Source organism: Macrotis lagotis, chromosome 2 (assembly GCF_037893015.1).
Source record: "Macrotis lagotis isolate mMagLag1 chromosome 2, bilby.v1.9.chrom.fasta, whole genome shotgun sequence".
Classification (NCBI taxonomy): Eukaryota; Metazoa; Chordata; class Mammalia; order Peramelemorphia; family Peramelidae; genus Macrotis; species Macrotis lagotis.
In genome coordinates, this window is record NC_133659.1 from 241,343,242 (window position 1) to 241,355,737 (window position 12,496).

Here is a 12,496-nt window from a genome sequence, read left to right on the forward strand (position 1 = left end):
ATGAAAGGCTGTCACAAATTTCTAATCCATTTTATCCTGGCTGATAGCAAACAGAAATCTGAGAAGTTATACAGATTAGAATAGAATTAGAAGCCTAGATACATCCACTTTAAGATTTATACTTGATTATGTACTTAGGGGGAAAAAAAGAAGAAAAGGCATTAAGGGGCCCAAGGGCAAGCTGGAATTCCCCCTACTCTAGTTGCCATGTGAGAATGATTGACATTCCCCCAACCCTTCAATGAAAGTAACAAGTTTTAAGATGCACATCTGAAAGATGGAAAAATAGAAGGGCACCTCTTTTTAAGGTCTCTCTTTTTAAGTGAAACTGTACTTTGTTGACCCACTGCCATTGTCACACGACTAAGGAAGAGCCAAGGATTTTTTGAGTCTTATTAAAATCAGTATCAAATCCTTGAAAGTTTTCAGGGGATCTACTCCACTCCTCCCAACACTTTAAAGCTTAAGTCAAACTAGCCTTTTTGGTGTTCCACGTATGCATATGTAACATTTCATTTCTAACTCTCCTTGGTTTTGTGGTAGGCTGACCCTTTCCCCTCCCCCAATAGAAAGTACTCTGAATTCACCTGTGCCTTAGAATCTCCCCACTCCATCCTTCAAAGCAAAACTTTGAATGAGACTTTTGTGGATATTTTATCTGAATAAGACTTGCTTCCCTTCCTCAGCTTCCTCCTAACATCCTTCAAATGCCAAGTAAAGTTTCTTTAAGTGAAAAAACTATTTCAGTTCTCTGAAATCCCAGAACCTAACAGGGTCTGGTTCATTAGCAAACCTTTAATAAACCCTTAATAAATTGATGTATAGTGAAGGGAGTGAGTGAAAAATAGAACCCCCGCACTGATGTCCCCTTCTACTCCAAACGCTGCCTCCCAAAATCTTCAGATCAAAAGCACCATGGCTTGGTCTTCCTCCCCCTTCTTTACCCCCTCCTAGAAGGGCCTCGGATTAGTGTTGGGTAATCTCTGCCTTTGCCACTGCCCTTTCCGCAACTGGAGCCTGTGGGGGGCGGTAACTATATGAACTGTGAGGGCGTTGGAAGACCTGTCAGAAAGGCAGGATGGTTTCCAGAACCTGGTCCATGGCGCCACGTCCTATGTGGCTACTGCTCCTCCTGGGATCGTGGCTCAGGCCAGGTTCTGCTGTAGATAGAGGTTCCAGGGAGCTCGAGAGGCGCCTTTACACTGCTGTTATCGAGGTGTCCAACGGGGGACCGTGGGGAGATTGGACGTGGCCGGAGATGTGTCCGGATGGATTCTTCGCCAGTGGCTTTTCCCTCAAGGTTAGGGGCCCCTTGTCTGAGTCCCCGGGGAAAGCTGGCAATGGGGATCAGGAGCTAGAGGCCTGCGTCCCTGACTGGTGGCAGGAGGAGCTTGGATCTCCTCCTACTGCCTGGTTGGGGAAATTAGGATTCTGCATTTTTACTCCCTCCACTCCCCCCTAAGGTCGAGCAGCCCCAAGGCATCCCTGGAGATGACACGGCTCTGAATGGGGTCCGACTTCACTGCGCTCGGGGCAACGCGGAGCGCAACACTCACGTGGTGGAGTCTCAGTCGGGAAGGTATGAAAGCCTCTTCTCCAGTGACCTTAGACAGAAAGAATCCTTCCCCCACTCCTCCAGAAAAGCAAAGAGCCACAGGGTAAGGCCTGAGAATTGGAACGAGGTTTCCTTAAATTTTCTTAGCCACTTCCGGTTTGATCTGTGCCCAAAGGCAGGTCCCTAATCCTCTAGGGAGGCAGTCAAACTCCTCTGTAACTGGAAATTCAGCTGGTAAAGGGGGCTAGGAGAGGAAAAGCTCGAGGGCAGGATAAGGTGTGTGTGTCTGATGAAGCTACATGGAAAACAAAGGCGTTTTAAGCAGAATAGGGTAAGGTGAAGGCAACATACACCCCAGCACCCATGCTGGCCTTTCCCTTGTGCCGGGGAGCTAAAAGAACCTCCCCCTTATGCAACATAGCATTTAGAATATTTCGAGAAGATTTTAGGATTTGGAGAACTCCGAAAGTGGAAATCTGATCCCTATTGCAGGGTTGGGAGTAGAGTGATGTAAAATGGAGAAATCCACACACCAGGGGGTCTACCCTCTTTGCTCTCCTCAAAGGTGGGGAGCATGGTCTGAGCCACTGTGGTGTCCAGATGGCGACTTCCTCACATCTTTCTCGCTCCGGGTGGAAGAGGCCAGGACCCCGGGAGACAACACTGCAGCTAACAACGTGCGCTTCCGCTGCTCAGGGGGTGAAGAGCTGGAGGGGCCTGGCTTGGAGTGGGGCGAGTTTGGATCCTGGAGTGACAGCTGCCCCAAGGGTGTGTGCGGCCTCCAAACCAAGCAGGAGCCTCCCCGCGGGCTCAGGGATGATACAGCACTCAATGACCTTCGTCTTTTCTGTTGCAGCAGCTGAGATTCGCCACAAATTGCTTATCAGTTTCTTTCCCCTCAAATTTCTCTCTTTCCCTAAATCTCCCACTAAGTCCTCCACAAAGCCTGCCCCAAAGACAGCTAAATCTTTGGGGGAATCTAGTGTTTGTTACTTAGATTCGTCCTCCCCATATATATCCCTCTGTCCCCAACCTTCCCTTTTATTCTTCCATATTAAATCTCCTCTTATCCCAATCCTCCATCTTGTGTGTTACTGAGGAGCCTAGATGTCAGTTGAACTCTCTTGCCTCTTCACATGTATTTCCCTCACCAAACTGTAAACTCCCAAGTAAAGCAGGAACTAGGTTTGGTTCTTTGTAGCCTTCACTCTCACCCTCACTGTATCCTGAAGACTGGGTAGGTGCTAGCTCTGTGATATTGGGAGGAGGGGAAATCTCTCCTCTCTATCTGTTTTCTTCTTTATAAAAATATTTCCCTCACAACAATACTATGAAACAGTGCGGTTGTTATTTCCATTTTATAGATGAGAAAATTGAGATCTCTAACATTTTATTCACCTGGCTTGAAACTTCAGATATTCATTCTCACTCCACATATCTAACCTATTGTCAAATCTTGTACTTTCTACTTTCATAACATTTTCTCCCTCTACATTCCCTTCTTTCCAGTTATGCAATATAAACTCAATTTAGTCTTTCACTAACTCTTCTTCCAGAGTTGCAATAATTTTTAACTGGTCCCTCTGCCTCAACTCTCTTTACTTCAAACCACTGACCATTCAAATGGTGAAATGATTTTTCTGAAGTATAGATCTGACAATGTCATCCCTTTGCTTAATGAGCTCCAAGGCTCCCTATTATCTTCAGAATCAAATATAAAGTCTTCTGGTATTTGATCCTCTTCATAACCTGACACCTTCTGACCTTCCCAGACTTCTTACCTTTTCTTCCCTCCTTAAGTGTATGTTTCTAGATGTTTCTAAGATGTGTATAGAAGACATTCAAATTCCCTTGATTCACTTCAAAGGGATCCTATGGAAAGAGGGCTAAACCCTTCCACTTTATAACTCTATAAATTATAATCTAGTATTACAGATGGTTTTCAATCTCTCCTCTCACTCCCAGGAAATTTTAAGTCAATCGCAGTGTTCTTGGGTGGCTCAAATGAGATAATGTATATTTTTAACTTTAAAGGGCTGTATTAGTTATTATTATGTTACACTGATTCAAAACCAGTCAAGATTAGCTGAGTCAAGAGTTTTTCTAACTGAGAGCTGATTTATATTCCTGCGAAGCCCTCAGTGGAAAACCATATTGAACAAGGGCAAAGGACACCCCAAAGGTTTTGGTACTCAGATGAGACAGAGACAGCACCGAAGGTAGTGCAAATCGGGACATTTTATTTAAGCAGATGGGAAAAAAAGACTGGGGACAGCCCCCCATCCCCCAACAACTTGGAAACAGCGTTCTGGCAGGAACTTGTCCTCTGAAGCTTCAAAGCTCAAGAATCTGGAAGAGAAGGAAGAGAGTAGACCCCTCCCTGGCAGACGCAGCCCCCAATGCCCAGTCCCAGCTCCTCCGCCGCCGCCCTGGGGGCCCATACCTCCTTTTTTCCGACAATCTCCGCAGAAAACTCCTATGACAGCATTCACTAGCTGTATGCCACACAACACCAGCTCCAGAGCTGACACTGCCGCGAGTAGCGCGAACAGAGTCACGTTCCACGCCACCACTTTCGGAGGCTTCAGGCACTGGTCCCACAGCGTTGTGTTGCCCAGGTAATTCCCCCTGCGGAGGCAGTGGCCGAGGTGGAAGACGAGTCAAAGGGCGGGTGAGGGTCTCTATCGCACGCGCACCCGATGGTTGGTCCCTTTAGCTTGGGAGTGTGCTAGGGGTCTGCCTATGTTTAGGAAGACAAAGTCTGGGATTTTCGTGTTGGAGATGGGATTTGTTTCTGAGGTATTGGTCGGGAAAGGTCGACTGGGGTATTGAGAGTCAGCTCTGGCCTTACTTGCTATTTTCGAAGGGATAGATCCATTTGTTAGGTAGCTCTGTCAAGCATCGGGGCCCCTTCTCAAGTCCTGCACCTGACACAGAGAGGCAGTAAATAGCTCCAAGAACCCCGAAAGCCGAAGAGAAGACGGAGCGCAGCATCTGGAAAACAAGGCACAGGGATTTGAACTGGGTGAGATCTTAGGAGTCCATTTGGTCACTAAATGACTAAATTTAGTCCAATCTTTTCATTTTGCAAATGAGGAAACAAGGTTAGAGCAGTCAAGTGACCCAAGATAATATCCAGGTAAAAAGTGACAGAACCCACATTCAGACATATTCTTTACTTTCAAGTCCAGTGCTGTTCCCATGGTGTGGAAATGGATAGGCTCAATGATCTTGACTCTAAGGATGCTCAGGATAGCTTCAGCCTTACTGCTTCCAACCTAAACCTTAACCACCACAGCCTCCACTGACCTATTCTCTATTTAAAAATAAAATTGCAACTCCTTAGCCTGTAGGGCTCAAAATTAAGAATTAAATCTGTGGGTTTCCAGAAAGGTATAGAACTCCTCTCATCCTCTGGAGGAAGGGAGATAAGTTGACTCGGAGTTAGAAGAGACCTTCAAGACTATTGTGCAATTCTTTCATGTTAGAAGAGAAAACTGAGACCCAGGGTCATATATGGGGAATTAAAGGGATCAAAATATTTGGTCTGATTCCCAAGAACAGTGTGCTTTCCAATCATTTATGCAAAGAAGGCAGTTATATTTTCTTTGACTGAACAATGACAAAGAAAGGATTCAGAACATTTGGATTTCAGCTGCTTGTCTAGCTATGTGTCCTGGGGCAAGTCAAATTGTAGGAAGAGAGCTTAAAGCTAGCCTAATCAGGTGCCAAGGGTACATTCCTCACACAGGATGTCTTTCGACAGCATCATCAAGTCAACTCTGGATGAAACAAAGGAAGTGGTACTCAATGTTATTTCAGGGACATAGTCACCAGGTATTTACAGATACAACTGTGCCAAACAGGATCAAGTACAAATATATATTATTTGATTTCAACTGGGCCCTCACTGCTGCATGGGAGTCCATACAGTCTTTGAATGACTCTTCAACAGACTCCCTCCCAAGAAGAACCATTTCAGATCTTCTCCTTTCTATTAATGTCCTTCCCTATATATCCCTCCCTCATTTAAAAAAAAATTATTTATTCAGGACAATGGGGTTAAGAGACTTGCCCAAGGTCACACAGCTAGGCAATTATTAAATGTCTGAGGTCAAATTTGAACTCAGGTCCTCCTGACTCCAGGGCTGGTGCTCTATCCACCTAGCTGCCCCCTCCTTCATTCTTTTTTTTTTTTTAGGTTTTTGCAAGGCAAATGGGGTTAAGTGGCTTGCCCAAGGCCACCAGGCTAGGTAATTATTAAGTGTCTGGGACCGGATTTGAACCCAGGTACTCCTGACTCCAGGGCTGGTGCTTTATCCACTGTGCCACCTAGCCGCCCTCCTTCATTCTTTAACAGAGACCTACTACTCCAACTTTACTGAGAAAATGAGTCATGAGATTCCCCTTCTTTATTAAAACACCTCTAAATAACTAATACCATGCACATTCTCTCTTGTTTGAACCATGCCCTGATAAAGTAATCATTCTTCTTGTCAAATTCAAATCCTGTAATTGTGTCCTTTAACTCAATCCCCAATTCTAGGGAACTTGTTTCTATCTCACATCTCTTTTTTCATCTACAATCTCTATCACTGGTCACTTCCTTTAACTTCCCCATATCTCACCTCTTTCAAAGTCAAACATCTTTATATAAGGAGAAATAAAGCTATACTTCCTTACTTCCTATTCATTTCTCAACACCTTCAATTTGGTTCCTGAAGCATTTGATTAAATGTTCACTCTCAACAGAGTCAAGATAATATATAACATGCCTACAACTATGTAAATAAAGAAAACAATTGATGTATTTTGTGAAATTTTTAAAAAACAATATTGGCCCCAAAGGAAAGATATGAGAAGACACTTCCTGCTACTCCTTTGCTAAGCTAGAAGGTCAAGAAGTGTGGAACATTGAAATTGCTCTCTTCAAGGTCACAAAACAATTTCTTAACTACTAATTTAATGGTCTTTTCTCAGTACTTGTTCTCAATGCAACTTTTCAGTTTATAATGTTCTCTCCTCCCCTTATGCTCCTTCTTTCTTCTTTTGTAGTCATCTTGTTCTGTCTTACCATTCCCCCTAGTTTTTCTTGTTAATTATGCCCCACCCTCTAAATAGAGGTTCTGTAAAATTTTTCCTTGGTCTTCTTTTTTTTTGCAAGGCAGTGGGGTTAAGTGACTTGGCCAAGGTCACACAACTAAGTAATTATTATTTGTCCAAGACTGGATTTGAACTCAGGTCCTCCTGATTCCAGGGCCGGTGCTCTACCCACTGCACCACCTAGCTGCCCCCTTGGTCCTCTTCTTAAACACTCTCTTTGAATTCAATTATCATTTCTACACAAAACTATAATTCTACCTCATAAACTTTAGTTATCTATCCCCAACTGCCTGCTGGAATTCTCTATGCCTCCTGAAAGTTTCTACCTATATATATCCCATAGGCATCTCAAAATCAACATGTCCAAAACAAATATAACTACAAAATATTAGTATTTATTACTGAGCCTTCCCTTTCCTCAAGCTTGAATCCCCCCCCCCTTTTAGTGTCAAAAGTTCACCATTCTTCCAGTTATCCAGTTTGAAATCTCAGTCATCCTTGATTCTATACTCTTCCTTCCTTACCCAACATAATCAGTTGATTGCCAAGTCTTGTAGAATTTAGCTCCAAAAATCTCTCCCTTCAATCCTCTTTTTTCCATTAACAAGGGCACTTAGATAAGGCTCTTAATTACTTTTTTCATATATATATATATATCAGTCTTAAGTATCTTCCTTTTCCAACTTAGTACCAAGATCAACTTCTTAAGGTACAGGTCTGAGCCTTGTCGTTTTTATGATCAAAAGTCTCCAGTGATTTTTTATTAACCCTTGGATAAAACACAAACTTCTCAGCCTGGTATTTAAAAGTCCTATACTTTTGGTTCCAGTCTTCTCTTTCAGGTTTATTTCATATTAACAACTTTCAAACAAATTATGTTCCAGCCAGTCCATTCCGTTTCCTGGTCCTGGGCCTTGGCACAAGATGTTTCTGGTCACCTCTCTATGTCTCATCCCTCTTCCAGTGGCTGGAATGAACTCAACATTAATGCTATTCAGCAAACATTTATTAAGTGTTCCCTTTGTACAAAAGACAGAAAAAAGCAAGATTGAATCTATCCTCAAGGGGTTTATATTCTACTAAAGGGAATACTTCATGTTCACAGACATGTAAATGCCAAATATGTACAAAGTTAGCTGGCAAAAGGAGGAGTGCTGGGTGGGAGGGAGTATGGGGAGGGGGACAAAAATGGGGAATTAGATAAAGCCTTGAGTAAGAGCTGACATATAGGCTAAGCCTCAAAGGGCACTCAATATTCCAAGAAGCAGAAGGTTCTTAATAAATGCTTGTTGGTTGATTGAGTGCAATCTGTCGATTGAGTTGTGGGTTAGAGAAAAATAGCTCATACCAAAGGTCCAGAAACAGGAAGCAGAATGCTGAGTTGGAAGAGAATGACCAAATCAAATCATACTTGAACATAGATTGTGTAAGAACAAAATAAACTTGAAGGGAAAGCTACAGTTGAATTGAGATGGACTCTTAAATGTCAGACTGAGAAATTTTATCCAAGGGGCCATAAAAATATCACTTAAGATTTTTGATCATAGAAATGACATGGACAGACATGCTTTAGGAAAATTATTTCAGTAACTGTATGGAAGATAAATTGGAGAGAGAAGACACTTTAGGTACAAAGGCTAATATAATAGTTGTTAAAGGCTTGGCAAGCTATGGAACCCAGCATGTGTCCTCATTTTATTTTATTTTATTTTTTTAGGTTTTTGCAAGGCAATGGAGTTAAGTGGCTTGCTCAAGGCCACACAGTTATGTGTGAGGCCAGATTTGAACTCAGGTACTCCTGACTCCAGGGCCGGTGCTCTATCTACCTACCCGCCTGTGGTCCTCATTTTATACAGTCCAAGGCCCAAGAATGCTTTTTACCTTTGTGCATATATATATATATATATATTTTTTTTTTTTTTAAATGTATAAGCCATTCATAGTTGGCTGGTCATACAAGCAGGTGGCAAGTAGGATTTGGCCCTCCCATCACAGTTTGCTAAACGGCTGCTGGTGATAAGGCCCTGAACTAGAGAGTAATAGCTTTGTCAAGGGAGAGAAAAGGACTGATAGAAGAGATAGATAGCTGTTTTAGATGTAGAATCTATAAGGCTCACTCTAAGGCTGCTAATCTAGTTGACTTTAAGGATAGATTAGACAAGCAGGGAAATAAGGAAAGCAAAGGCTTGGGAAGAAAGATAATTTAGTTCTGTTTTGAGTTTGAGTTTGAGTACTAAGTTTGGAGATGTCAGTGGGACATTCAGGTGAAGAAATCTAGAAGGCAGATAATAGAAAACTGTAGAAATGTGGGCTAGAAGGATATATTTGGGAGTCTTCTTAGGGGCAATTGAGATCAACAAAAGGCAGACAGACAATAGTGAGTGAAGAGAATTGAGTAGGTGGTTGATAAATCTTTGATAAATCAATCCCCCCCTCATTTTATAGGTGAAGAAATTGAGAAATTGAGGTGACCTCTCACATTTTTATTTATTATTATTATTATTATTATTTATTAGCTAGTATTTGTAAAGCACATTAAGATTTACAAAGGGCATTGCAATTCTTTAAAATTTTTCTCTGGGCCTCCATTTTCTCACTTGTAAAATAGGGATAATTATATCTTACTGGTTTAAAAACCTTAAAGCACTGTTTACATGGAAGGGTTGAAGAATTGTTAAAGACTGTGGTAGATGGGGTGGCTAGTGGCGCAGTGGATAAAGCACCGGCCCTGGAGTCAGGAGTACTTGGGTTCAAATCTGGTCTCACACATTTAATAATTACCTAGCTGTGTGGCCTTGGGCAAGCCACTTAACCCCATTTGCCTTGTAAAAAAAAAAAGACAAAACCTAAAAAAAAAAAAAAGACTGGTAGAGAAGGAGGCAGGACTAAAGAGTAGGCCCCCAGTCTGAGGGGAGTGGGAGAGGTGCTTAGATTAGAAATGTGTGCAAAGAGCACCCGATGGTGGATGGTGTGTGGGTGTGGGCCTTACCCGACAACGATTTCCACAGCAGCCAGCTCCACAGCACCCTTTGCCCCCAGCTCGAACAGCAGCTATTCCAGGACATAGTACCTAAAGGAAAAAGGGAGAGGAATGATTATCAGACCTCTGCCCACCAAGATAAAGCACAGCCAGAAAGACTTCTAATGTCTACTCCTATCCTCACCATCTTTTTTCTTGGTAAGAAATGATGGAAGAGGGTGCAGTTCAGTGGCACAGTGGATGCACTGGCCTTGGAGTCAGGAGGACCTGAATTCAAATGTGGCCTCAGATATTTGATACTTATTGTCTATGTGACCTTAAGCACTAAACCCTATTGCCCAACAAAAACAGAAAGAAAGAGAGAGAAAGATTGAACGAAAGAAAAGAAATGTCAGAAGGTTAAGTTCTGACTTAGGGAAAGGGATAACCTGGATCTCAACATTTGAGATAATGATGGGTGCATGTGTTTGTTGGACTCATCTTGGATTTTGGAATATCCTGAAGGTGAATTCTGGGGTCTCCACCTTTTCTCTCCTTACTATCTCCTTTCTCAATTCGTCAGGACTTTCACTACTGCTTTATTTAAGCAGTATCTGAACTTCTCTTGCTGGAGTCACATTTTAGATTCATAGATTGTCAGACTTATAAGGAATTATAAAATTAATCTTGTTCACTCTCTCCCCACCATTCTTTATTTTATAAGGACAATAGGGTGCAGAGAAATCAAGTGGCTAGCCCTATTACTTATAAATCTAGTTAGCAATAAAACTGATGGGGAAAGCCCTGGTCTTCTGATTAGTTTGCATGATCATCTTTCTCAACTTCAGTTTCCTCATCTATAAAATGGGGATTATAATTCTTGCCTGAGAAATATACCATCAAGCTTAAAATGCCAAAGTTCTTTTCATTTTTTTAAACTACTAGTTTTATTGTCACTACATGTGATATTTTCCCAATATTTTCCTGGCTTAACAATCCTTACTGGTGCCTCAGAAATGCCTGCTCCTTTCTAGTCTTTCCGTTTGAATCAGAGGACAACTGAGAAGTAGTATAGCAAGAGAAATGAAGATTAGACTTTAGGAGGAATTCCCTAAATATGAATGAGAGCATAACTAGGACCAGTGGTCATTAATTGGAGCAGGATTGAAGATGCTTTATCCCAGTTGAGCACCATTAAAACATCAGACTGCTGGGTTAAAGATTGCCTATGTATTTCAGTCTCTCCGCTTGTCCAAGTAAGCCTCAAAATAACTTATCTGAAATAAGATTAAGGGTGAATAAGAGAAAGGAAAACCAGGAAGGTCTATTTCCACTAGTCTCCAAACCTCCAAATAACAACAAGAGAAGAAAAAGGGCACTGAGAATAGGGCTAGGGACAGAAAGACCTTAGCAGGTGTGGCTGGCCATTACTATTTCTTCATGGCGAAGTATCACTTTATCTCTCTTTCTCCCTCCCTTCCGTCCCAGTCAATGCTGATTATTGTGCATTGATAACCTCAGACCCCTTAGCTACTCTTCCTGCCTTAACACAGATTAGGTGACTGGTGTTTTCATCACCCCTCCAAATAAGAATAATTAGCAGAGACAGCCAAATCCCTAGGAAAGATGATGGTGAGAAATAGGAGGCTCCCCACTTTCAGAAATCTCCTTACTGTACTAATATTGTCATCATACCATGACAAATACCACCTCCTTAGGGACCCAACTCTCTCCCCCCGCACCCCCAATTCTATCTCTGTTTCCCACCATGTCTCACCATGAGTCCTCCACCAATAAAGCCTGCTGAGAGCCACACATGTAGGCTGAGTTCTTCAGTCCACTTGGTCTCCCCATTGGGCACCAGGAGGAGGGCATTGGCCACTATGCAGATGATGGACAATGGGATGAGGCAGAGTCCAAGACATCGGGCACACTTCCCTGTACACATGACAAGTGGAGGAGAGACGCTTCCTGAAGAAGAGATGAAGAAGGAGAAGACTAAGGAATATACAAATGCAGAGAGAGTTGAGGTGAAAGTGATTGCGGTATCTCAGGAGAAGAGAGCCTGGTACAAGGGACAAAGGGCAAGTGGGGGGTGTGGCAGAAACCTGGAACCAGGAAAGATCAATAAGGGAGATACAAGTGGAAAGAGGCAAAAACAGAGGTGATGACATTTGTGGCTATGTGTGGGGTAAGATAGAGAGGATGTGGGAGAAGGGGGAAGCTGAACTTGAAAGAGGAAATTGTCTGGGGGTCAATACATGCATTTATCTGCTTTTTCATGTAGAGAAGTTCCAAGTTCTCCCAATTTTCCTCAATTCCCTGGACACCAGGGAATTCCCATGAGATTGGAAAACTATCCCAGGAGGAAAGAGAAATAAATATAAGTTTGAAAAGCATAGATAGAGCTCAGGGATTGTTTCCTAACATGTAACCCTAAGGGGTACATGGAAAAATGTCAGGAAAAACCACTCCTTCCTCTTTCTTTTAGAGCAGAAATAGTATAAGATTGAGACTTAAGTATAACAAAAGTTAAGGAAAAACATCCTTGAATTAGATGTCTTGGACATCTTAAACTCAACAGGTCCAAATCTGAACTCATTATCTTTTCCCCAAAAACCCTTGAGGGTGCCTCCACCTTCTCAAGTCACCCCAGGCATCCTAAGGGTCATCTTCAACTTCTCAATCTCACTCCCTACCCCATATCATACACAATCTGTTGCCAAAAATCTGTCCATTTTTATCTTTGTATCTCTCCCACATACTCCCTTTCCTTTATGATACTACCATCATGTTGGTGCAGGCCCTCATCTTTCACTCCTAGACTACTGATTGGAGTTTCTGTCACAAGTCTCTCCCCATTGGAGTCCATCTTCCAC

General features: G+C 42.5%; 2 protein-coding genes across 2 annotated transcripts; one reads left to right on the top strand and one right to left on the bottom strand.

Moving 5' to 3' along the window:
• The first annotated feature begins 1,016 nt into the window (after positions 1–1,016).
• Positions 1,017–2,975, top strand: VMO1 (vitelline membrane outer layer 1 homolog). Its single transcript, XM_074220674.1, has 3 exons — positions 1,017–1,300; positions 1,464–1,579; positions 2,121–2,975. The coding sequence occupies exons 1-3, from the start codon at positions 1,079–1,081 to the stop codon at positions 2,416–2,418; spliced, it is 636 nt and encodes a 211-aa protein (XP_074076775.1). The 5' UTR covers positions 1,017–1,078; the 3' UTR covers positions 2,419–2,975.
• Positions 2,976–3,779: 804 nt separating this feature from the next.
• Positions 3,780–11,701, bottom strand: TM4SF5 (transmembrane 4 L six family member 5). Its single transcript, XM_074220675.1, has 5 exons — positions 11,395–11,701; positions 9,648–9,728; positions 4,407–4,549; positions 3,999–4,183; positions 3,780–3,904 (listed from the first exon to the last, which is right to left on the bottom strand). Exons 1-5 carry the CDS (start codon positions 11,563–11,565, stop codon positions 3,897–3,899), a joined length of 588 nt encoding a protein of 195 aa, XP_074076776.1. The 5' UTR covers positions 11,566–11,701; the 3' UTR covers positions 3,780–3,896.
• Between the last annotated feature and the right edge of the window lie 795 nt (positions 11,702–12,496).

Bases quoted from the DNA above. Each gene is read 5' to 3' on its own strand.
- VMO1 (XM_074220674.1), top strand. From the start codon at position 1,079: ATGGTTTCCAGAACCTGGTCCATGGCGCCACGTCCTATGTGGCTACTG. The intron at 1,301-1,463 runs GTTAGGGGCCCC...CTCCCCCCTAAG, and splicing joins CCAGTGGCTTTTCCCTCAAG to GTCGAGCAGCCCCAAGGCAT. The intron at 1,580-2,120 runs GTATGAAAGCCT...CTCTCCTCAAAG, and splicing joins GTGGAGTCTCAGTCGGGAAG to GTGGGGAGCATGGTCTGAGC.
- TM4SF5 (XM_074220675.1), bottom strand. From the start codon at position 11,565: ATGTGTACAGGGAAGTGTGCCCGATGTCTTGGACTCTGCCTCATCCCA. The intron at 9,729-11,394 runs GTGAGACATGGT...TTTTTCCTTTAG, and splicing joins TTATTGGTGGAGGACTCATG to GTACTATGTCCTGGAATAGC. The intron at 4,550-9,647 runs GTAAGGCCCACA...CTTGTTTTCCAG, and splicing joins GCTGTGGAAATCGTTGTCGG to ATGCTGCGCTCCGTCTTCTC.